General features: G+C 39.6%; 1 protein-coding gene across 2 annotated transcripts in view; it reads right to left on the reverse strand.

Annotated features, from left to right (window-relative positions):
• LOC126202957 (protein transport protein Sec24A) overlaps positions 1-26,782 on the reverse strand; it is a 159,820-nt gene that overhangs the window by 22,101 nt on the left and 110,937 nt on the right. For both annotated transcript variants that reach the window (XM_049937077.1, XM_049937076.1), the window contains exons 15-17: positions 23,928-24,103; positions 23,687-23,797; positions 4,412-4,590 (exon numbers count right to left, since the gene is read on the reverse strand). In XM_049937077.1, coding sequence (XP_049793034.1) covers positions 4,412-4,590; positions 23,687-23,797; positions 23,928-24,103 — 466 coding nt within the window. The remainder of the gene's footprint in view (positions 1-4,411; positions 4,591-23,686; positions 23,798-23,927; positions 24,104-26,782) is intronic.

Here is a 26,782-nt window from a genome sequence, read left to right on the forward strand (position 1 = left end):
AGATGTTGGTAACAGACAGAAACAAGAAGATTCATTTCTTTTTTGTTGTGCACACAAATCACAATCACACGAGCACGTGGCATGTTCTGTAAGAGGTGGCAAATCCATTCCCCACCAATGCCGTCTGTCAATCCCAAAGTAATTTTAATCTGAGTATACTTGCTGTGAAGCTAACAGAATCTTTCAGTCCTTGACTATAGCTACTCAATTTTTAGAAAGAGCTACTAATGAAGTACCTTTTTTCTAACTTTCTTTTGAATCACTATGGATTCCCGATTTCTTGCTTGTTGAATATATCACCAGCAGGGTATGCAACCGTGGATGAGGAGGCAAAATCTACATGAAAGTTATTTCTTTGTCTTGCATTGTGACTGTGTATGTATCACAGATCAGTTGAAACCAATTTTTGTTATCAGCAACAAAAACTGTTACAAAATACACGTGCTGGGGAGCGAGCATATGGATTCTTGGATCCTTAAAAAGGCTTCTGCAAGATGTACAATTATCCGCTTTATCCAATATCTTTACCGTTTGCTTCTGCTGAACAAATTCTTCATTTAATTGAGGTGCACTGCCCTAACAGTATAATTCCATATAACAACACAGAGTGAAAATATGACAGGATTTCACAAGTTTCCTCAAGTGAAATTCCTTGATATTTCCCTGATTTACGGACAAGTTTCAGCCTTTTTCCCCCAACAAATTTTAAATCTCAAGGGTAAGTTAAGACATAAGCAAACAATCTGTCTTTGTAGCTACAGTGCAAGAAACAACACTGCAAATGAGGACATATCTAAAAAAACTTGCAAGCATATGGCGTTTCCTGATGTTAGCAAAGACCTTAAGTACTAAGATCAACAATTATTTTTAATGAACTGTTTTTAGATGGAGAAAGCAAGGCAAATGGTATATTGTTTCATTAAGACCACTGATATTTTATTTCAATAAAACAAAACACATTAGATGATAGAAATACGTACTTCTTTGGAGTCGCAAGACAGATTTAAAATACCTTCAATGATTTTAGAAATAATCTCAGAAAAAAGCGGGCCCCTTGAAAGAATTGTATAAGGTGGGAAAGAATTGTGTAAAGCAACACTGTAGGTGACCACCAACAAAATGTTGGTTCTACTATGTTCATTATTCTCAGTTTTACCCACTGTGTTATATCTATTATTTTACAGGTACTATGCGATTTTTCTTTTGATAAATGTATGAGTACATAGTGTACAAACCGCCAGTGACCGACACAATTTTCTTCTTTCTTATTGTCCATACTTTCTAATACATAAACTACTTTTGAAATGCCAAAATGTACTAGGATAAATAAAATGTCTATAAAACACCACATTGTACAACGTACTTGTGGTGAGACAGTCGCAATTCCTGAAATCCATCACCCATGGCATCTGGCCTGCTGAGGAGCACCACAATCCTGGGTCATGGATAAAATATAAAGGTCTGCTGCATAATGCCACACAGAAACAGACTGATGATGATGATCTGCAGACAAATCAATGAAACTAGCTTCGACGTGTAAGGCCTGCACATTAGTGGGAATTGAAGGGCTTCTGATCGGCAGGCCTGATCTGTTAGAGATACCCACAGAAATGGCCTGCAGTTTTGGCCCCTTCATGGAAATCCACTCATGTGGCCAGTTATTCATGAGTCGCAGACAGCATGTTAATGAAATGAGAACATGGTAATCAATCCATGCAACGGATAACATGTTCAAATACTCTGAATATCAATAATAATGAGGATGGGTAGCCGTAAAGATGATCTCTGAACTGCAGACAGGCATGTAGAAAAGACAATCACATTCTCAGAAGTAAATTTTTGCCATAGCTTTCGTCAGAAAATGGAGAGCACACACACATTCGCACAATCATTGAGACAACTCATACACACATGAGCGCTGCGTCTACAGTCTCTGAGAATCAGATTCAAACAAACCACTCTTCATGCCTCTCTACATCTTGTCAGCAGCTGCTAGGCTAGGGGCAAGAATTGGGGGCAGCGCTGACTGCAAGCTTAAGGGAGTGGTAGGAAGGGGAGAAGCAGCAGGAATGAGGGAGTATGGAAGCGGCACACCAACTCAGCTGTGCCCAGCCAGCAACGATGCACAACATCTCACTAAATGAGAATTTTCCAGTGGGTTTTTTTTCTTTTTTTTTTCAAATTTCCCTGATATTTGCACGACTTGTTTGAAATTCCCTGATCTCCAGAACATATGGTAACCTCGTATGAAAAATAAACCAACTGTCTGTCTTTACATCAACACACAGAGTTAAAAAAAAGCTTCATTAGTTCATCCACATGTTGACTCCATTTTAACTTGTCTTCCAGATACACACCCAAATATTTTACACACTTTTACCCTTTTACCACATGTTGTTCCTCAATACACATACTTGCACACAATCTCTCTCACAGAGCACAAAAAAAATCTGTGTGCAAATGAGAACATTTCACCACTTCTAAAAGTTAACACATTGTTGTAACTTACAACCATAGGTTAGACTGACTGCTGTTATTATACGTCTTTCTTTGGAGTGTAACAGCAGAATAAAACTCTATCAGAATTCCATTCAGATCTACATAATGGATAACCTTAGAAACTGGGATACTGGCAATACGAATTAAGCAAAATGTTCATACTGAAGGTGGCATTCCACATATTCCTCCACATCACGTCACACCTGTGGAAAACACTAGGTGCCTAGATGCTGAGGGTCTATGCCAAACAATAATCAGCAGCTTCACAGCAGATTACATACAGACACAAAAGCATGGGACCTCTGGCTTGGCCTATAACTTTCATCAGCATGCCAATTTTCTCAGTATATGTGCAGAATAAATGGTCATTATCTACAGAAACATATTCAACTAAGCACATACAGAGGTGAACAGTTGTTTTATAGAGATTAGTAAGCTGCTTTGCATGAAATTCAAAATCCAGTTATAGTATATATAAGTAACTGATACATTCAAAAACTTAGAAGCAGCAGCACACTGAAGATTATAACGACCACCTAGAATCTTTACAGATGTAATGACTGCACAGACCGATTCTTTCATTTTGACGGAAACTAATACTGTCTCACACAAACAAATTACAATATCATTAACTTCTAAAAAAACATTTTATTGTACTATGCATGGCACTTTTTGAGAATTTGTTCCCCTTTTGTAGTGGTTTTTCTTTTATATTTGCTAGGTGAAATGCATTTCTTGCAAATGAGATACAGAACTTTATGCTTTGCTTCATGTGTATTACACAATTATTAAATTCTGACAAGTGATGAATACAAAAAATCAGAAACAAAACGCAAAGAAAAGCAAAATGTATTTTGCTCAAGGTGGGCACGTAAGTTTCTGGATAAATAAGAGTTATTTATAAGCAAATGTAATACTTGTGAATGAGACCAAAGTCTCCAAACATATCACACTTAACACAACTCATTTAAGAAGTGACAGATGACAGAAAATGTTTTTTCTCTGTGAGAAATAACATTACATTTGCACAGTAGAAGAATTCCAAATACCCATTATATTGCACACAAAATTGCACACAAAACAAACAAACACAAAATTTTACACTTAGGAGCAATAATGAACAATTGCTACCATAAAGAAGTGAAACAACGAGGCACAATTTCACTTTCTCTACCCCATTATATACATGCCAGACAAATGTAAATATAAAATCAACAGGCCGAAAATTAAAATACTTACAGAGAAAAACTGAGTGATTCACAGCACAGCAGACATTAATAGGATATTGGGGGAGGAGGGGGGGGGGGGGGGGGGCAAGGAGGATCTCGGCTCCAAAGAGACATACAGGATTAAGAGTGCCACAATGGATTGATGAGGCTTGACAATACTTGAAAAACTGAAAATGTGAAACGGAAAGTGAGAATAATTGGAAAGGCAGAGATTTATAGAGAGAAGGTAAAAATAAATTAAAAGGAAAGATTCTACTTCCTCTTTTTTGTTTTATTGTGTTCCTGTTACATTCATTTATTTTACGCTCTCAAATTTTTCTTGTTCTCCGTTTCCTCCCTATTTTTAATTTGTTCATAACTTATGTACAGTCATCTGCTATTCGCCATCTTCTCTCTCTCTCTCTCTCTCTCTCTCTCTCTCTCTCTCTCTCTCTCTATCTCTCTCTCTCTCTCATACCCTGCCAGGAGGAGACATCTAATTCTGAAAGCATACGATCTTACACATTTTTTTGCGTTGCCATTCCATGCAACTGTTTGGACAGATTTTGTTTATTTTTGTAGTGTTAAACATAAAATCTACATTACGCATCACTGCACTGAACTCTGTGCAATTTTTGGTTGGAATTATTACAAAACACACAGGTCATAACCACTTACTAGTCAACAAAGAATTTTCTACTCACATATTTTAGAAGTGCAAGAATGTAGAGAGGCAACAATCTTAAGCTGAATGGTGCAACAAGTCCTCCACTAGCTGCTGCTGAACCCTGTGCCAATCTGTACGCAGACAGCACATCAATAGCAACATTGATGAAGGCATCACGAGCATCAGAAAGTGACGATTCATGGGAACGGTCCACAGCTGTAAAACCACAGATGATGTTTAAATAAAGTACACTCCTTCCTCACATCTGCACATTAAAAATAAATATTTTAACACACACTGCAGTGTACACTTTAGTTAACATAACAACAACAACAAATTTAAATCTCGCAAAAAGTCTATGTAAGCTCAATACAAGCAGAAATGTCACACACATGTTGAAAATTTACTCTAGCACAACCACAAATTATGTAATGTTCATAATCAGGAAACATTACATTCCTTATGTTCAAATAAAATGCATAGTTGAACAGCATTCGGTATACATGTTATTTTGTAGCCAACATCAGATAGCATCTGGAAGTATTACAACCAGCAACACAGTTGACACCCAATAAATACTACTTTCCTCCCTCGCATTTCAATTTATTGAATATGAAAATACTTGATTAAGTCACTCCAGTGACAACATGGAAGCATTACACAAACATGTCCCTACTGGAAACTGTTCAAAGAGCACTGCGTAGTCATCCTAACATTCAAAGCACATATCAAACAATGGAAAATCCAGGATCGACTGTAACTATATTATGAAAAGGAAAGTTGCCACTCACCATATGGCGGAGATGCTGAGTCGCAGAAAGGTGCAAGAAAAAGCCTGTCACAAATAAAGCTTCTGGCCTGTAAGGCCTTTGTCAAAAATGGACAAAAACACACACACACACACACACACACACACACACACACACAGAGACAGAGAGAGAGAGAGAGAGAGAGAGACTGCAGTTGTGTGTGCAGGTGTGTGTGTGGGGGGGGAATCTACTTTTGACAAAGGCCTTATGGGCCGAAAGCTATTTGTGACACTCTCTTTGTTGTGCCTATCTGCAACTCGGCATCTCCGCTATGTGGTGAGTGGCAACTTTCCTTTTCGTTCAAAGCATGTAGAATGACAAATCTTTCCTGCGGACTTTTAGTGTCTAGCAATGTGCCTTTGTTCCTAGGTTTAATATTGTGATACATTGCAATATCCCCACATATGTATGTGCCAATATGGATCAAAAACTAAACTCCTCCCGAACAGGCCATGCAAGCCCAACAGTACCGAGCTGCCACCGTATCATCCTCACCCCACAAAATGGTTCAAATGGCTCTGAGCACTATGGGACTTAACTTCTGAGGTCATCAGTCCCCTAGAACTTAGAACTACTTAAACCTAACTAACCTAAGGACATCACACACATCCATGCCCGAGACAGGATTCGAACCTGCGACCATAGCGGTCGCGCGGTTCCAGACTGTAGCGCCTAGAACCGCTTGGCCACACCGGCCGACCTCACCCACAGGTGTCACGGGATGCGGATATGGAGGGGCATGTGGTTAGCACACCGCTCTCCCGGCCATATCAAGTTTCAGTAAAACATGTAAGATGATGATGGTGTTGTAGGCATCGATGAAAATTCTTTGAAGGGACTGAGCCATATAACTTTCTATTCACTGATGTAATTTTTGTTTTAGTGTGATGTTTTATGCGCAACTAATTCTGATCAATGCCAACAGGTTCTATAAGTGTATGTATCTTTCTCATTATTTTAATTAGATATAACTTTCAGACATTCTTTTGTGTCATTTCTCGTGTGTGTTACTGAGAGTCAAACTGCAGAAAATTTGACAGAAGACAATATTCGTTAAAAATATTTTTAGGCCGAAATTCAGCTTCTATGCCAAATACATGAAACTATGGTGTACTGCACTCACATTTCACCATGTACACTGATCAAGCCAAAACATTACAACCGTCTACCTAATAGCTGGTATGTCCAACTTTGGGATGGATAATAGCAGTGATGCATAGTGGCAAGGAAACAATGAGGCCTTGATAGGTCACTGGAGAGAGATGGCGCCACATCAGCTCACAATAGTCAGCTAATTTCTGTAAATTCTGTGGAGGGTGCTGATGAGCTGCTCAATCACAGCCCACATGTGTTCGATCGGTTCAGATCCTGTGAGATAGGGGACCAGCACATCAATTGGAACTCACCACTTTGTTCCTCGAACCAATCCATCGTACTTCTGGCCTTTTGACACGGCCCATTATTTTGTTCAAAAATGCCACTGCCATCGAGAAACTTTATTGCCATGAAGGGGTGTACGTGATCTGCAACCAGTGCACGATACTCCTTGGCCACCGTGGTGCCTTGCACGAGCTCCACTGTACCCATGAATGCCCAAGTGAATCTTCACTGGAGCGTAATGGAGCTGTCGTCAACTTGTCTCCATCCTGCAGTACAGGTGTCAAGGAACTGTTCCCTTGGGAGATGACTGACATGTGCCCTCCCATCGGCACGGCAATGAAGGTATTGGGATTCATCAGACCTTGCAATGCTCTGCCACAGCACTAATTCCCAGTGCTGATAGTCACATGCCATTTTCAGTTTTTTAGTTGCCTATATCATGGCATTAAGATTGGCAAATGGCCCATCGTTAGGGGTGTTCGGTGCACTGTGTGTTCACACACACTTGTAAACCACCCGGCATTAAAGTCTGATGTTAGTTCCACCACAGTACACCGCATGTTCTCTTTAACAGACTGTCCAGCCTACATCTGTAATGATGTCTGGACGTAGTTACACCTCGGTTTTGCCATACATTGAAGACACTCTCCACAGCACTCGTCAAACACACGACAAGTCGTGCTGTTTCCTAAGCCTCTGGGTCATCACAATCTGCCCTTGGTCAAATTCAGATAGATCACATGCCTTCCTCATTCTACACAAGGACAGCATGCTCACGGATACTACGTGCACCACACAAGTGTCTGACTAGCAGTCATTCCTTGCCAGGTGCCAATGATATCACTTGGACAGGTTTATATTGATAGTAGGTCAGTGGCCATAATGTTCTGGTTGATCGGTGTACATTAGTCAGAAGTTGTGGCTATTATATGTTTAGAGCCTACAGGAAAGAGGAGCATGGCACCGAAAGCAAGACAATCTTTTAAAAGAATGATCACTTCATGGTTCACAATCCACATTAAACTGAGGGTAACTTAGTAATTGGCTGGGTAAGAGTCCAAAGGTCAGAGGAAGGTAACAGCAAACCACCTCTAATAAGACCCAAGTCTAGTAAACCACTGTGGTATTCAAATCAACCTTCAGGTCAATGACTTTATGTGAAAACGTGTTTACACTTGCTATTACAGTGGTTATCATTCAAATTTTATTGTGTGATACTAACAATAACATCAGATCTGAGTTGGTAATAACTATGAGACCAATAATGTGGAAGCAATGGATGAGCACATAATGAACAGATCAAGTCCGTACATGTTGTCATGCAGTACTTGTTTCACCAGAGATGTAATCATACCAGTGTAGGTGCGCACACACAATTTTTATGAATTATTTTTGTGTAAAGTTACAAATTGGTGTAGCACAGAGAAGGATTTAGCTAGGATATTGATTTGGGTGTCACAGAGAGCAACTTTTGAGCACTACTGGGACATTAAGTGCGACAATATTCATTGAAATGCATGTGAAAATTGGTATTAAACTGAAAATAACAAAATAATGAAAGATGTGACCCGATACATCCCTTAAATATGCTCAAAATTATAGAAAATGCAAGTCAGAGGAAATTTCACATTCAAAGGAATCCTAAAACATCTTGTGTCAATCAAACCCAAGAGCTACACCAGCAACAGACACACAGTGGCCAATGGCAGTCCAGATGTCTAGAGGTTACTTGCAAATGTTACTGGAAGGCAATACAGAAACACAGTAATACAGGTATTGACGGCACAGTGACAGAGCCAGATGAGTATGTACGGTGACGACCAAATATCTGTGTGGTGTCAATTGACACTACATGTGATACACTTGTTATTTATATATTCTGTGACCATTATTCTGTGTAATCATCACATCAAAGAGATTGATAATTAAATTACATGTTAATACAAAACACTCCTTATGACTTTATCTCACAGTTTTCACAAAAAAGTTATAATGGCGACCTGAACTTCACATACAGGAAATTTTTAACATCTACTTTACAGTTCATTGCACCCTTACCACATTAATAAATTAGAAAGGGTTTTGCTCATCACTGAATACCTGTCTAGCACTAGCTAATAATAAAGATTGTGCTTCTTCATGCCAAGACTACAAATTTTTAATATTTTATGTGCAGCAACAGGCTGCTGGTGCTGTATGGATTAACGTAAAGATGCTGGGACTTAAAAAGTAAAAGCTCAAAAGCAAGTGAAATTAACTGATCTGTAAGTGTGCTTATATACTATCTACAATAGGCTTGCTAGATCCATTTTTGTTTTGGTAAATTAATTACTTGGTACTCTTAAGTAATATTTTCCACTTTTGTAAATAAATAGCTGAGTAACTGGTAGAATGATTTTTCTACAGTTTTAGCTGTCAAGTGACACAGTAATGTTTGCAGAAAACTTTTTGTCTGACAAAATATTGATATTGGAGTAATACATAAAATAAAGGCAACCACTCACTTATAGTTGAAAGATATGTGGCGTACAGAAACATGCAACAGAAAATTATTCATATTACCTTTTGAGCTTTTGATATTTCTCCAGTGGAAGTACACACATTCACACAAACACACAACCCCACACACCTAAATAAACACACCTGTGAGACTCGTTTTGGCTACGGGCATGTGCATTTGGGTGGTGTGTGCGAATGTATTTCCACTTGAGAAAGTGCAAAACATCAGATGCTAGTATGAATAGTTTCCTGTTGCTTGTTTCTAGGCACATACATCAGTCAGCTACAGGTGAATGGTTGAGTTTCCTACATTTTGTGTATCATTCCAGCCAGGAATTTCCATTCTTGGTATAGGTGTAATTCTTCTCTGTGTTCCCTAAGGTGCGAAGTATTATCTGATGTAGTTTTACAGCAGACCTCAGTGTAAGAAGATGCGATAATGAGTGCACTCATTGCAACTCCCACTGGCTGAGCCTTTCACTGTTGTGGGCATGTATACACATCCTGCGATGCCATTCCCCAGATGCTGTGGATGTGCATGCCACCTGGGTTTTCCTACAGTGCTAGGGATATCTGCAGGCATCCTGACCTGCAGACCTCTCACTATTGCGGACAAGTTATTTCCATTTTATGGTGTATAAAAAAGTTTTGAGTATTTATCACACAACATACTTATCTCATTGCATGCTATCATCTGGGAAAAACTTCATTTCAGTAACTTGAATCATTTATGTGATACGACGATTGTTATGAACGATTTGTGGGGGCGTGAACGGGCACGTCGCTCAGGACCACCAGTTGGATATAAAACCCAGTAAGTTGAGAATGAAGTAATATATTGTTCTACTCTGAATTTTAAATAAAATTTTGGTGTCCTATCTACATTTCATTCACTGCAATGTATGAGCTAAAAATCAACCACAACCAAAGTTTATGCAATGCGTTTTTACCTCTGAAAACTCTCCTAAAATTTTGTGCTAAGTTCTGTTTAATTTGGTGCAGCACAGAAAGTACAATGGATAACGTAAAGAAATTCAATTCTTTATTGAGTGAAGACACCAGTATTTGGTGACCAGTACTACTGTAACAAAAATCACCCTCAGCACGGAATGCAAAGAGCACATCTGTAGCAGTGAAAGTGTTAAGACCCCTATTACAAATTCAATCTCTGAGGAAAGAAACTTTTCACTTCTGTGGAAGAATCTAGTTTCAATACTTTTATCAAGTTTGTTGACATTTTCAAGCAGGAGACACATGATCCGTTGTAAACTTTTTTTTTGTTACGTATTGAAAACCTATGAAGTCAAGATGGGCACATGAAATCATCCTTATTGGGACTGATTACTAGTTTTGGCTAACAATCTAGCCATAGCCATCTTCAGATCTAAGTCATAAAACAGATGTTTTCAAGTTAGCAACATACAGCATTTGCCTGCGAAAGGCAAAGGTCTCGAGTCTCGGTCCGGCACACAGTTTTAATCTGCCAGTAAGTTTCATATCAGTGCACACACTGCTGCAGAGTGAAAATCTCATTCAGGATACATCAGCTTACAAAACTGCACATTATACTCTAGCAGGGAGCAAGAGTATATATATGAATTAATAACAGAGTACATATGATAAAACATTCCTGATTAGTGTTGGTACCATTTGGCTTCACAAATCAGTAAAATCTTTCTTAAAATGACAACATCCATACATGGCATAATCAAAAACAGCCTTTCATTGTTTGTAGGCAGTGTAATTGAATGATTGTCATAAAACTGAAATATACATTAATGTTGAAAAGAGGCAGTGAAAATAAAACAATTTTTGGATATGGAACTTCCACTAAAATGATTAAATCTTACCGAAGGTGTTATGCTGTTACAGCTTAATATCTGACACAATCAGTATTTATATTTTTTAGTAACACAGATCATCATATATATGTTGCTGTGAATAGTATGGCAATTTACGCAGATTACAACATCCAAGAAACACAATATTTGGCAAATACATAGTATAAAAACGTGGTCAGTACTGCAGTGAAATAGGGACAATGGTCACTAGGTTTTGATACCGTGGGTTTAGAACCGTAACAATGTATAAACAAAATTTGCCATTTTGACATATCTGCTTCACCACTGTCTTAATGTAAATCTGGGACAATGTTAAATGAATGTAAACACATCACCTACCATGACGCACATTGATTATCAGAGATGAGAACTTAGCTGGTAACAGTGAGAGTACTTATATTGTTGCAAAACTTCTTTTTCTTTATCCCTAAACACACATTTTGTAGATACATTGTTATGATTCTAAACCACCACCACGTTTCTTGAGGTGAAGACTTCTAGGTGCCATTAGCAGCTAGCTATACAACTTACGTAAAATCTACATGCTGTAATAACAATTTAAGAAACAAGACATAAATGTAATTAAAATTTAAATAATTGACATCAATACTACTAGCAACTAGCACTTGTAAAAATAAAATCAATTATTTATGATCACAGTAGAAAGTTGCCCCAGGTCTGCGTCATACCAGGATGTACTCTGAACTTCCTCAGGTATATACAGCTTATCAATAAGTGATATATATATTACCAGCAACCAACTCGCATAAAGATCATATTTATCATCCAAGGCAAAAGTAATAAAGTCACCCACAGTTACGTTATACATCTACATCCATACTCCGTAAGCCACCTGACTGTGTGTGGCGGAGGGTACTTTGAGTACCTCTAACGGTTCTCCCTTCTATTCCAGTCTCTTATTGTTCATGGAAAGAAAGATTGTCGGTACGCCTCTGTGTGAGCTCAAATCTCTCTGATTTTATCCTCATGGTCTCTTCGTGAGATATACATAGGAGGGAGCAATATACTGCTTGACTCCTTGGTGAAGGTATGTTCTCAAAACTTCAACAAAAGCCTGTACCGAGCTACTCCTGAGCGTCTCTCCTGCAAAGTCTTCCACCGGAGTTTATCTATCATCTCCATAAAGCTTTCGCGATTACTAAATGATCCTGTAACAAAGCGCGCTGCTCTCCGTTAGATCTTCTCTATCTCTTCTATCAACTCTATCTGGTACGGATCCCACACTGGTGAGCAATATTCAAGCAGTGGGCGAACAAGTGTACTGTAACCTACTTCCTTTGTTTTCGGATTGCATTTCCTTAGGATTCTTCCAATGAATCTCAGTCTGGCATCTACTTTACTGACGATCAACTTTATATGATCATTCCATTTTAAATCACTCATAATGACCACTCCCAGATAATTTATGGAATTAACTGCTTCCAGTTGCTGACCTGCTATATTGTAGCTAAATGATAAAGGATCTTTCTTTCTATGTATTCGCAGCACATTACACTTGCCTACACTGAGATTCAACTGCCAATCCCTGCACCATGTGTCAATTCGTTGCAGATCCTCCTGCATTTCAGTACTATTTTCCATTGTTACTACCTCTCAATACACCACAGTATCATCCCGAAAAAGCCTCAGTGAACTTCTGATGTTACCCACAAGGTCATTTATGTATATTGTGAATACCAACAGTCCTACGACACTCCCCTGTGGCAGACCCGAAATCACTCTTACTTCGGAAGACTTCTCTCCATTGAGAATGATATGCTGCGTTCTGCGACCTAGGAACTCTTTCAATCCAATCACACAATTGGTCTGATAGTCCATATGCTCTGACTTGTTCATTAAACAACTGTGGGGAACAGGACATAACAGGGAAAACACTGATTGCTTGAGATAAAGGTTGTAACAGGATGCAATAGGAAAAACAATATGACTTAACTATTCTCCAGAACAAAATATAATATGTAATATATACTACCGCCAACTAGTGCTAGCAAAAAATGAAATCAACATTCAGGGCCAAAGTAGAAAGGTGTCTGAGGCCTCAAAAAACAGGGTGTAGCAGGAGAAACAATATGACTGAACAATTCCCCTGGATGATGTATAATGACAGAAATCTGTAGTAAGGTAAGAGAGTAATTATTGCAATATAAACTTTTACATTATGCTTTGAGACCAAGATGTTGCTGTGTTTAAAATCAAACAATGGAAAATCCAGGATGAAATAATGACAATATCATGAAAAGGATAGACTGCTACTTACCATATAGCAGATATGTTGAGTCGCAAATATGCACAATCTTTTTGTTGTTCCTATCTGCGACTCAACATCTCCACTATATGGTGAGTTGTAAGGTTCACATGATATGGAAGTCCACAAATGTAAACAAGTGCACTAGCAATGTAATTATCGGATGAACTACAGTTTACTAATTACCAATAGCCTTTGAATATTAAAAGGATTCAATCCACTATATGTACTGCATGTACAATACAGAGATATATAAATATTATTAGTATGCCTTGCATTATGAAGACAGTTAAGTTGCAATGGCTTCCTTCTACCGATATGAACTTAAGACTTCAGGCAATGCTACCACCTACATGTGGATGACTACTATGACTAAATTTCACCAATGCATCCAAGAAATTGTGTAAAGCCAGATTATGTAAAGTTTTTCTACTAAGAGTGGGAGCACCAATCATTTGATAGAGTATGATACAAAGTTAGTTAAGATACATACACTTCTGTAAGTGGATGTCAAGCAATGGTACATTGAATGTATAAAAGTATGATACATGCCGAAAACTTACATATTTCACTTTTATGTTTGCAGTTGGTTAGCAACTGGCTACAGAGCTAAATGCAATTATTATTTTTTTTCTTTTATAATATCTCTTTCCCCCCCATGAACCATGGACCTTGCCGTTGGTGGGGAGGCTTGCGTGCCTCAGCGATACAGATGGCCGTACCGTAGGTGCAACCACAACGGAGGGGTATCTGTTGAGAGGCCAGACAAACATGTGGTTCCTGAAGAGGGGCAGCAGCCTTTTCAGTAGTTGCAGGGGCAACAGTCTGGATGATTGACTGATCTGGCCTTGTAACATTAACCAAAACGGCCTTGCTGTGCTGGTACTGCGAACGGCTGAAAGCAAGGGGAAACTACAGCCGTAATTTTTCCCGAGGACATGCAGCTTTACTGTATGATTAAATGATGATGGCGTCCTCTTGGGTAAAATATTCCGGAGGTAAAATAGTCCCCCATTCGGATCTCCGGGCGGGGACTACTCAAGAGGACGTCGTTATCAGGAGAAAGAAAACTGGCGTTCTACGGATCGGAGCGTGGAATGTCAGATCCCTGAATCGGGCAGGTAGGTTAGAAAATTTAAAAAGGGAAATGGATAGGTTAAAGTTAGATATAGTGGGAATTAGTGAAGTTCGGTGGCAGGAGGAACAAGACTTTTGGTCAGGTGATTACAGGGTTATAAATACAAAATCAAATAGGGGTAATGCAGGAGTAGGTTTAATAATGAATAAAAAAATAGGAGTGCGGGTTAGCTACTACAAACAGCATAGTGAACGCATTATTGTGGCCAAGATAGACACAAAGCCCATGCCTACTACAGTAGTACAAGTATATATGCCAACTAGCTCTGCAGATGATGAAGAAATAGATGAAATGTATGACGAGATAAAAGAAATTATTCAGGTAGTGAAGGGAGACGAAAATTTAATAGTCATGGGTGACTGGAATTCGTCAGTAGGAAAAGGGAGAGAAGGAAACATAGTAGGTGAATATGGATTGGGGGAAGGAATGAAAGAGGAAGCCGCCTTGTAGAATTTTGCACAGAGCATAACTTAATCATAGCTAACACTTGGTTCAAGAATCATGAAAGGAGGCTGTATACATGGAAGAAGCCAGGAGATACTGACAGGTTTCAGATAGATTATATAATGGTAAGACAGAGATTTAGGAACCAGGTTTTAAATTGTAAGACATTTCCTGGGGCAGATGTGGATTCTGACCACAATCTATTGGTTATGAACTGCAGATTGAAACTGAAGAAACTGCAAAAAGGTGGGAATTTAAGGAGATGGGACCTGGATAAACTGAAAGAACCAGAGGTTGTAGAGAGTTTCAGGGAGAGCATAAGGGAACAATTGACAGGAATGGGGGAAAGAAATACAGTAGAAGAAGAATGGGTAGCTCTGAGGGATGAAGTGGTGAAGGCAGCAGACGATCAAGTAGGTAAAAAGACGAGGGCTAATAGAAATCCTTGGGTAACAGAAGAAATATTGAATTTAATTGATGAAAGGAGAAAATATAAAAATGCAGTAAATGAAGCAGGCAAAAAGGAATACAAACGTCTCAAAAATGAGATCGACAGGAAGTGCAAAATGGCTAAGCAGGGATGGCTAGAGGACAAATGTAAGGATGTAGAGGCTTGTCTCACTAGGGGTAAGATAGATACTGCCTACAGGAAAATTAAAGAGACCTTTGGAGAGAAGAGAACCACTTGTATGAATATCAAGAGCTCAGATGGAAACCCAGTTCTAAGCAAAGAAGGGAAGGTAGAAAGGTGGAAGGAGTATATAGAGGGTTTATACAAGGGAGATGTTCTTGAGGACAATATTATGGAAATGGAAGAGGATGTAGATGAAGATGAAATGGGAGATAAGATACTGCGTGAAGAGTTTGACAGAGCACTGAAAGACCTGAGTCGAAACAAGGCCCCGGGAGTAGACAACATTCCACTAGAACTACTGATGGCCTCGGGAGAGCCAGTCATGACAAAACTCTACCATCTGGTGAGCACGATGTATGAGACGGGCGAAATACCCTCAGACTTCAAGAAGAATATAATAATTCCAATCCCAAAGAAAGCAGGTGTTGACAGATGTGAAAATTACCGAACTATCAGTTTAATAAGTCACAGCTGCAAAATACTAACACGAATTCTTTACAGACGAATGGAAAAACTGGTAGAAGCTGACCTCGGGGAAGATCAGTTTGGATTCCGTAGGAATGTTGGAACACGTGAGGCAATACTGACCTTACGACTTATCTTGGAAGAAAGATTAAGAAAAGGCAAACCTACGTTTCTAGCATTTGTAGACTTAGAGAAAGCTTTTGACAATGTTGACTGGAATACTCTCTTTCAAATTCTGAAGGTGGCAGGGGTAAAATACAGGGAGCGAAAGGCTATTTACAATTTGTACAGAAACCAGATGGCAGTTATAAGAGTCGAGGGGCATGAAAGGGAAGCAGTGGTTGGGAAAGGAGTGAGACAGGGTTGTAGCCTCTCCCCAATGTTATTCAATCTGTATATTGAGCAAGCAGTAAAGGAAACAAAAGAAAAATTCGGAGTAGGTATTAAAATTCATGGAGAAGAAGTAAAAACTTTGAGGTACGCCGATGACATTGTAATTCTGTCAGAGACAGCAAAGGACTTGGAAGAGCAGTTGAATGGAATGGACAGTGTCTTGAAAGGAGGATATAAGATGAACATCAACAAAAGCAAAACGAGGATAATGGAATGTAGTAAAATTAAGTCGGGTGATGCTGAGGGAATTAGATTAGGAAATGAGACACTTAAAGTAGTAAAGGAGTTTTGCTATTTAGGGAGTAAAATAACCGATGATGGTCGAAGTAGAGAGGATATAAAATGTAGACTGGCAATGGCAAGGAAAGCGTTTCTCAAGAAGAGAAATTTGTTAACATCGAGTATAGATTTAGGTGTCAGGAAGTCGTTTCTGAAAGTATTTGTATGGAGTGTAGCCATGTATGGAAGTGAGACATGGACGATAACTAGTTTGGACAAGAAGAGAATAGAAGCTTTCGAAATGTGGTGCTACAGAAGAATGCTGAAGATAAGGTGGGTAGATCACGTAACTAATGAGGAGGTATTGAATAGGATTGGAGAGAAGAGAAGTTTGTGGCACAACTTGACTAGAAGAAGGGATCGGTTGGTAGGACATGTTTTGAGGCATCAAGGGATCACAAATTTAGCATTGGAGGGCAGCGTGGAGGGTAAAAATCGTAGAGGGAGACCAAGAGATCAATACACTAAGCAGATTCAGAAGGATGTAGGTTGCAGTAGGTACTGGGAGATGAAGAAGCTTGCACAGGATAGAGTAGCATGGAGAGCTGCATCAAACCAGTCTCAGGACTGAGGACCACAACAACAACAATATCTCTTTATGTCACTCATGTTGTCATGCATTTTGTACTTTTCATTTTAATAAAATGAATCCCTTGTTGTTACCTAGTACTGCTGTTACACCATAAAAATTACCTGATACTGTTTTGACCTCTGTTGTACACTGAAGTGCCAAAGAAACTTGTATAGGCATTTGTCTTCAAATACAAAGATATATAAACAGGCAGAGTATGGCACTGTAACCAGCAATACTTATATACAACAACAAGTGTCTGGCGCAGTTGTTAGGTCTGTTACTGCTGCTACAATGGCAGGCTGTCAAGATTTAAGTGAGTTTGAATGTAGTGCTATACTCGGGACACAGCATCTCCGAGGTAGCGATGAAGTGGGAATTTTCCCGTACGACCATTTCAAGAATGTACCATGAATATCAGGAATCCAATAAAACATCAAATCTCTGACATCACTGCAGCCGGACAAAGATCCCACAAGAACAGGACGAACAACAACTGAAGAGAATCGTTCAACATGACAGAAGTGCAACCCTTCCGCCAGCTGTCCAAGTTTCAATGCTGGGCCATGAACACATGTCAACGTCTGAACCATTAAAACACATCACCAATATGGGCTTTTGGAGCCAAAGACCCACTCGTGTACCCTTGATGACTGCACAATACAAAGCTTTACGCCTCACCTGGGCCGTCAACATTGACATTGGACTTTTGATGACTGGAAACACGTTCCCTGGTCAGACAAGTCTCATTTCAAATTGTATCGAGCGGATGGATGTGTACGGGTATGGAGACAACCTCATGACTTCATGGACCATGCATGTCAGAAGGGGACTGTTCAAGCTGGTGGAGGCTCTGTAACAGTGTGGGACGTGTGCAGTTGGAGTGATATGGGATCCCCAACATGTTTAGATATGACTGACAGGTGACATGTACGTAAGCATCCTGTCTGATCACCTGCATCCACTCCTGTCTATTGTGCATTCCGAAGGACTTTGGCAATCCCAGCAAGACAATGTGACATACCATAAGTTCAGAGTTGTTAAAGAGTGGCTCCAGGAACACTCTTCAGAGTTTAAACACATCCGCTGGCCACCAAACTTCCCAGACATGAACATTATTGAGCATATCTGGGATGCCTTGCAACGTGCTGTTCATAAGAGATTTCCATCCCCTGATACTCTTCTGGATTTATGGATAGCCCTGCAGGATTCATGGTGTCAATTCCCTCCAGCACTACTTCTGACATTGGCCAAGTCCACGCCATGTCATGTTGCGGCATTTGTGTGCTCACAGGAGCCCTACATGATATTAGGCAGGTGTATCAGTTCCTTTGGCTCTTCAGTGTAACTCTACCAAACTAGCTGCTGTGATGTTCTGTGACTACAAGAAACCCACAGAGATGATAAAATGTGTTGCCCCAAAATATCTGGAATGAGACTTGTTGCTACAAACCACCTAATGCGAAGTTCTCTTTTGTAACCCCTGAGAACTTCAACAAACACCAAACCAAGATTGTAGTTGGAGACTTCAACAGCCACAGTACAATTTGGGGCTACTCACAAGATGACAATGGGGAAGAAGTGCTGAAATGGCCTGGTACCTTCCAACTAACTTTCATCCACAATAGTAAACTCCTCGCATCTTTCAACAGGGGACGGTGGAAATGGAGATCTAACCCAGACCTAATCTTCGGAAGTGAGCACATAGGCCAACAGAGTGTTAAGTCAGTTTGCCACCCTGTACCCAATTCTCAATGCTGCCCTGTGATGTGCCAAGTTACTGCAGTATCCCAACGTAGACCCATTCCATTCCCCAGAAGATACAACTTCCGTAAGGCTAGCTGGGAGCTTTTTAGTTCCAACCTGGATAAAGTTGTAACAGATCTCCTGGCAACACCAGAAAACTACGATAAATTTGTGGATGGAGTGAAGAAGGTATCATGGTCATCTATGCTACGGGGCTGCAAAACACAACACCTCTACAGATTAACAACCCAATCGACAGCCCTAATGAATGAATACCTGTCACTGTTTGAACAAGATCCTTTCAATAAGCAAACCATCTAGGCTGGTCAAGAAGTAATGACTTCCAAAACAGAGAAAGATGGATTAAACTTGTGGAGGAAACAGATCTTTCAATTAGTAGCCAGAAGGTCTGGAACTGCCGAGAAAACTAAAAATACAATTCAACAAAACATGCCAATCATGCTAACATCACTCCAAATGAAATTGCTACACAAATTCTTGAGAATGCTAAACCAAGATCTCCTATCAAAAAATTGGACTTCAAATTAGAGTTTAAGGAACAATCTCAGAATAATAACCTGACTAGACCATTCAACGTAGGTGAATTAAAAGCCATTCACGAATGTAAAAATGGCAAGGCAGCAGGATTAGATGAAATTTGTTTAGAGCAAATTAAACATTTTGACACCGCAACCAAAGACTGGCTCTGAAAGCTGTATAACCATTGTCTGGCTTTTTTCAAGATACCGAAATTATTACGCAAGGCACACGTGATTGCGATACTAAAATCTGGAAGGTCACCAACAGATCCGAAGAACTTTAGGCCAATATCTCTCCTTTGCCATCTCTGTAAGATCCTAGAGAGAATGATTCTTCACCACTTAACTGCGGTAGCTGATCCACTTCTTATCTCGCAGCAAGCTGGCTTTAGACCAGGCAAGAATTGCACCTCACAAATCCTTTATCTTTCTCAGTTCATAGAAGATGGCTTTGAGCAGAGAAAGATAACAGGTGTAGCTTTTGTTGACCTTTCAGCAGCCTTCGACACCGTAAACCACAGAGTGTTACTGCACAAAATCTACAATCGTGGACTTCCGACAGAGAACTCATAAAAACGGTCTCCCACAAGGCTGTGTACTGTCACCTATTTTATTTAATGTGTACACTAATAATCAACCACATCCTCAAGGATGCAAAAGTTTCATATATGCTGATGACCTTGCTCTTGCTGCCCGGGGCAATTGGTTTGAAGATGTAGAGACAATGCTTACACACGGTCTACAACTGCTTGGTACTTACTATGAAAAGAATCAACTCTCACCCAATCTTAAGAAAATGTAAGTGTGTTCATTCCATCTGAAACATAAACAAGCTGACAGGAAACTTGAAATATTCTGGAATGCAGTTGCACTAGAGTATTGTTCCTAACCCAGGTATTTGGTGCCACTCTCGACCATACACTGACTTACAAGGAACATTGTCTGAAGTTGAAGCAGAAAGTATCATCCAGAAACTGGCGGGATGAAACTGGGGTACACAGCCACAAACATTAAGAACAAAAGCTCTTGCCTTATGCTATTCTGCAGCAGAGTATGCTAGCCCAGTGTGGTACAATTCAGTAAATGCAAAGCAGGTTGATTTAGCCTTAAATGACAGCTGTATGATTGCTACAGGCTGCCTATGATCAACCCGCATGGACAAAGTTCAATGTCTCACTGGGATTGCTCCATGTGACATCAGAAGAGAGGTCGCCACTAACATCGAGAAGCATAAATCAAATACAGTGACTTCACATCCACTCTTTGGACATCAACCTGCCAAGCCAAGACTGAAGTCCAGGAAGAGTTTCCTAACAACTTCACAACCGTTAGAAGGATCAGCTGTGGTTACCCGACTCACCAAGTGGAAAGAAATATGCCAGCACCCGTCAAACTGGATGACACCACAAAAATCACTGCTGCCTGGACACATGGAGAAGTGGGTCATCTGGAAGTCCTTGAACAGACTACGGACCAAAGTTTCAATATCGAGGGACAATCTCCTTAAATGGAACTTCCAACTGCCAACACAACACTGTGCGAATGCAGTGAATTGCAGACAATCCGGCATCTCTTCAAATGTAGCTCATGCCCAACCAGCTGTAGCATGAAGGACTTAAAATCTGCAGCACCAAATGCTAGCAAAGTTGCCCAATTCTGGGTGAATACTGTATAGTTAACTTGTATGTATTGTATACGTGTTCATTTTAGTGAACCTCTGACACATATAAAGAAGTGTAATTCATAATGTTGCATAAGAGTGAAGCTCCTTAAACCACAGATCTTCATTAGGACATGTAGCATATGAGGTCTGTTCAAAAAATTCCTGAAATTTATAGTCTACTAAATTTTTCTACGCTTACCTTTTATTTATTGTGCATAGTCTCCTTCAAAATACTCTATTCCACAATACACTGCTCCCAATGCCGTTTCTACTTCCGGAAGCAGTACCTGTACACCTCTTGCTGGATCGCACAAGGTGCCATCTGTGAATTTTCTTTTATCTCATCTATCATTGGAAATCTTCATCCTTTCAACATGGTTCTCAACTTTGGAAATAAAAAAAATTTTTGCAGGGGCCAGGCCCGGAGTGTACTGATGATGAGGCAGCACAGTCATTTCGTTTTTTGTGCAATAGTCATGCACCAACAAAGATGAATGTGTGGGTGCGTTATGTCATCCAAGAACCACGAACTAACTTGTCACATTTCAGGATGTTTCCTTCTCACATTTTCTCGTAGCTGTCGCAACGCATTCCAATAGTCCCATCGATTAACAGTTTGTCCCTGTGGCACGAATTCATGATGAACTAATCCTTCAAAGTCAAAGAAAACTACCAGCATAGCTTTGACATTTGACCCGACCCGACAAGCTTTTTTTTTGGTCTGAGAGAACCTTTCCAAACCCATGTGAAGATTGACACTGGCCTCAACATCATGAATGTAGACCCATGTCTCATCGCTAGTTATGATTCTCTTAAGAAACATCTCATTCTCATTCTCATTTGCACCATCTGAAAGCTCTCCACAGATTGCAAGGCGAAGGTCTTTGTTGTCTTGACTGATGAGCTGTGGAATGAACTTGGCGGCAACACGATGCAAACACAATGCATACCAAGATTCTGTATCTGGAATGTTACATTCTTCCGTAAATACTCACAGAGTCAGTCTTCGACTGGCACGCACAATTTCGTTGACATTCCTGACATGAGCGTCGTTGGTAGATGTCAAAGGGCATCCTGAACGAGGGTCATCTTTAACTTCTGTCCTATCATTTTTAAACTGTGTGAATCATTTGTAATACTGAGTACGGTTTCAGCACTCATTGCTGCAGGCTTTCTGCATCATTTGGTGTACTTCTGTTAAGGTTTTCCTGAGTTTCATGCAAAATTTCATGCAGATGTGTTGCTACTCTATCTCTGCCATCTCGAAATTCGTAAACTGTGCAATACAACGTTCTACTCAATATAGCACTAAACAATAATTAACACACATGTAAGTATGGAACTTCCAGCAGCTACACATTAAACGCAGACATGCAGGGATGCCAACTGCATTTCACTCCAACACACCACTGGCGCAAAATTATGAATACTCTGGAATTTTTTGAACAGACATGTGCTTTGTCACAAATTTTACATCCTTCTCAGTTTAATAATTGTATAATCTATTGTTATTAGTGTTGTCCTCACAACAATAGAAAAATTGTCTGTCATTAGTTCCACCTTAATTGTGGCCCACAGTGTTGCTTGATGGCAATGTTCATTATACTTTCATTCATTGTCTAGACATGTGTTAAAAATATTTTAACACAATGGCTAAGGCCGACAATCCATTGCAAAGTATCAACATGACAAAGTATTACACAAAATTATGTAGCTTAGTTTATACAATGTCAACAGATTTCTATCATGTTAGTTATTACATGAAACTCCTGTCTGTTTAATTATATCACGAGCTATATTGATGTTTGACTGATATTTAAATTTTATCACATTTACATATTGTTCCTTAAATTGTTGTCGGAATATGTAGATTTTACGTAAGTTATATATTTAGCTGCTAACGCCAACTAGCGGTCTGTGCATCAAGAAACGTGTCAAATACTTGTGGCTGCCAGTCCCTGTTTCACCACAGTACTGGTCACACATGCGTATACTATGAATAAGCCAAATGAAGCAGTTCACGAACACAGTAATGAGCATCAACAGCCATACTATTCACATTTAACACGTCACAGCAACATAAACATGATGATATGTGTTATGTAATGATGCCAATATTGACTGTGTCATATTAAGCTCAACAGCATAATGCCATTGGCAAAAAGCTTTTTTTTAATTATGTCATGTATAGATGTCGACATTATAAGAAAAGTTTTAATTAGTGAGGCCACATGGCACCAACACTAATCAAGACTGTTTTAATGTATGTATTCTGTAATTTGTGTATATATTCTTGATTTCTGCTACAGTATTATGAGTAGTTCTGTAAGCTGTTGTATGTTGCTAACATGGAAACATCTATTTTATTTCTTACATCTGAAGATAACTAGATTGTTAGCCAAAACTAGTAATCAGTACTAATAAGGATGATTTCATGTGCCATCTTGACTTCATGGGTTTTCAGTTCCTAATGTAAACAAAAAATCAATACTTTTAACCACAAAATGACATACCAATATCACATTTTAGGGTTGTAATTCACCATAATTTTTTGAACGTGCTCACTAGAATACTTAGATCCAAAATATCAGCCACAAATGTGTCTAGAACTTTACAAACCTAACACATCATATAAAATCACATACCCATCTTTGCAAGCAATCCCACAATACACTGTTGATCCGCAGAATGAAGGATGTCCGCCAGGCCAGTCGCAACTGGTAAACAAAGTGTATGTACTCTAATTCGACGTTCTCCTGTAAAAATTAAACAGTATGAAAATTAGACATAGTACAAGTAATTGCAAGCCTTTTACCAAATTAAAATTACTAAACCTGCACAAATATCCACATTACGAACTACATTACCATCACTGTAAATAAATACCTTTACTTGATGTGTAAAGCAAAGCTGCCTGAAAACATACATTCTGAAGGTCTGTAAGGCTCTCCTCAATAGAAATTTGCATCCCAAAGCCTGCATCTGGGTTCACATTTGGCAGTGACAACAGATCAGTTGAGCGTACAAAAAAGTTGCCATGGAACGTGTGTATTGCCAGTCCTCTGTAAGGAAAAGTGACATTCACATTTTCTGTTTATCTTTTATTTCACAAAAATATCTTAACATTGGCACAACCATACACATCTGAACACACGAGGGCAAATCATAAAGTAAGTTACACTAGCTTACCATGAGAGCACACCGAGTATCATGACTGTAGACAATGTATAGCACGAGACAGTAACTGCCGACACATCTGATAGGATGGGCAGTGTGGTATCCTCTCCTGTTTGCAGAGTAGGCTAGGCTCAATGGCATGTCAACTGGATGTTCACTTCAAATTGGAGTGAACATCCTACAGACCTTCATGCAACAATCATTTCTATGGGCTAAATGGCTCAACTGCACTGTGCACTCACATTCATAGTGAAATCACTGCTGTATAATGCGAGCATGCAATCTCTCACCCAGGTATTGTAAAGCGGTGTAAGCAATTGGACAATGTACACTCTGATCTCACTAACAAATATCGCCAAGGTACGTCTGCGACATCCAGAACCATTGCAAATGTTGACAGTCTGGATGTGATCATTAGAGAGGATCAGCGCATAACGCAGCACGAAACTGTCAGCATGCTGAACAGTTCGTATGGCAATGTGTCCTCCATTGCTAGCACCTTGGATAGTGTAAACTGTGTGCCAGATGGATCCCACAGTTGCTCACCAATGTTCAAAAGGGACAACATTTGCAATTGTCACTGGCATTTTTTGGAACAATAGACTGTGGAGGCTAAAGAGTTTCTGCAGTGAACCATCACAGGGGTTGAAACAGGGATCCATCACTTCACCTGCCACCCCCCCCCCCCCCCACACACACAAAAAAAAACCGATGGAATGTGTGGACACCACATCATCACAACAAAAGATGGCCAGGGTTCAACCTTCAGCAGGAAATGTGATGGCAACAGTGTCCTTTGACATGGAGGGTGTGGTGTACAGGGTATTTATGCCAAAAGGCATTACAATCAACTCTGCCTTGTATTGTCAAACATAAAGAGAGAGAGAGAGAGAGAGAGAGAGAGAGAGAGAACAGCGGGGAAAAATTCAGCGGCAGTGTGATTTGCTGTACGATAATGCAACACTGCACTTGGCCCACCAACTGCTACAGCTACTCAACTGAAAAACTGAACTCCTCCCAAACAGGCCATGAAGGCCCAACGGTACTGACCGGCTGCCGTGTCATCCTCAGCCCACAGGCATCACTGGATGCGGATATGGTGCTATTCAACTGAGAGATATGGTAACATCCTCCATACAGTCCGGACCTAGTGCTACGTGTTTATCGTGTGTCTGGCAAGACAAACGAGGAGCTTTGTGGATGATGATTCCAAAATGATGAGAAGGTGAAAGCAGCTGTATCCAGGTGGTTACATAGCTCTGGAGGTGACTTCTACGGATCCGGAACTGAAAACTTTGTTACCCATTCCGAGAAATATTTACGGTTTCTTGGGGGTTATGTTGTCATAGCCCTGTTGCCTATGTGCATATGGTTTAATAAACGGCCACAACTTGGAAGTGTAACTTACTTTTTGACTCGGCCTCGTACCGTGTCACTTTTAGAAATCCCACCTTGCCCTAACACAAAACTAGAGCTTAAAAATACTTCTTGTGGTAAGCTATAATTTGCTTACTGACAGTTCAACTTCTATTGAAGCACTTCAGAATAGGAACTTACTTAATCGCATTGGGGATAAGGAATCAAGAGTACAGGGAGAACAAATTACACATACAGTATTTATGGAAAAAAAATTAAATTGAAAATGTTAAGATAAAATGAATGTTCAAAATAGCGAGAGAAAGAAGGAAGAAAGGAAGGATGAGTTAAATGGAGAAAAAGAGGAATAAATTGTAGGAGAGAATAATAAAATGCAACATGTAAAGAAGAAATTGCAATGAAACAACCCACAACAATGAGTAAAGTAAAACAATACAATGCATGAAACTATATCAGGTTGGTGTCGAAGTTAGTAGCATTTTTGTTTTGAATGTCTGAATGCTGGTTGCTATGGCTTCATTTACACACTCATTTTTCATTTGCAATTCGCTGTTACTATTTGAGTTTATGTATTACTATTTTGTCATATGGAGATAGTGAGTGAAGCTGGGGATGACAGAAAATCAAGTGCCAAGTGGGGAAATTGGAACATTTCCAACATATTCTTCTAATTGAGTTTAATAAAAAGGTGACAGCAATGGAAGCAGCCACTAATTTTTTCCCCACATAGGGATAATGCCATTGGATAAAGCAAGGCAAAAAAAATGGTTCTCTCATTTTAAGGAAGATCGTTTTGACATTAGTGGCTATTTGTATTCAGGAAGACTTTCGGAGTTTGATGAAGATCATTTAAATGCATTAATCCACAATAATAAAATCAGTGTACTCGAGAATTGGTAAATGCAATGAACTATGGTCATTCCACCATGTGCGATATTTGCATGCAACAGGGAAAGTTCAAAAATCTGGTGTACGGGTACAGCATGTTCTAAGCAAAAATCACAAAACTCAGTGGGTGGTCATATGTATCAGTGCTTGCTCATGATCAGTTGGCTGGTGAACAACACTGACCAATCTTACCCTGTATCATTACCAGTGACAAGAAATGGTGTCTTTATGGTTGGTTGGTCGATTTGGGGGAAGAGACTAAACAACGAGGTCATTGGTCCCATTGGATTAGGGAAGGA

This window comes from Schistocerca nitens, chromosome 9 (genome assembly GCF_023898315.1).
Source record: "Schistocerca nitens isolate TAMUIC-IGC-003100 chromosome 9, iqSchNite1.1, whole genome shotgun sequence".
NCBI lineage: Eukaryota > Metazoa > Arthropoda > Insecta > Orthoptera > Acrididae > Schistocerca > Schistocerca nitens.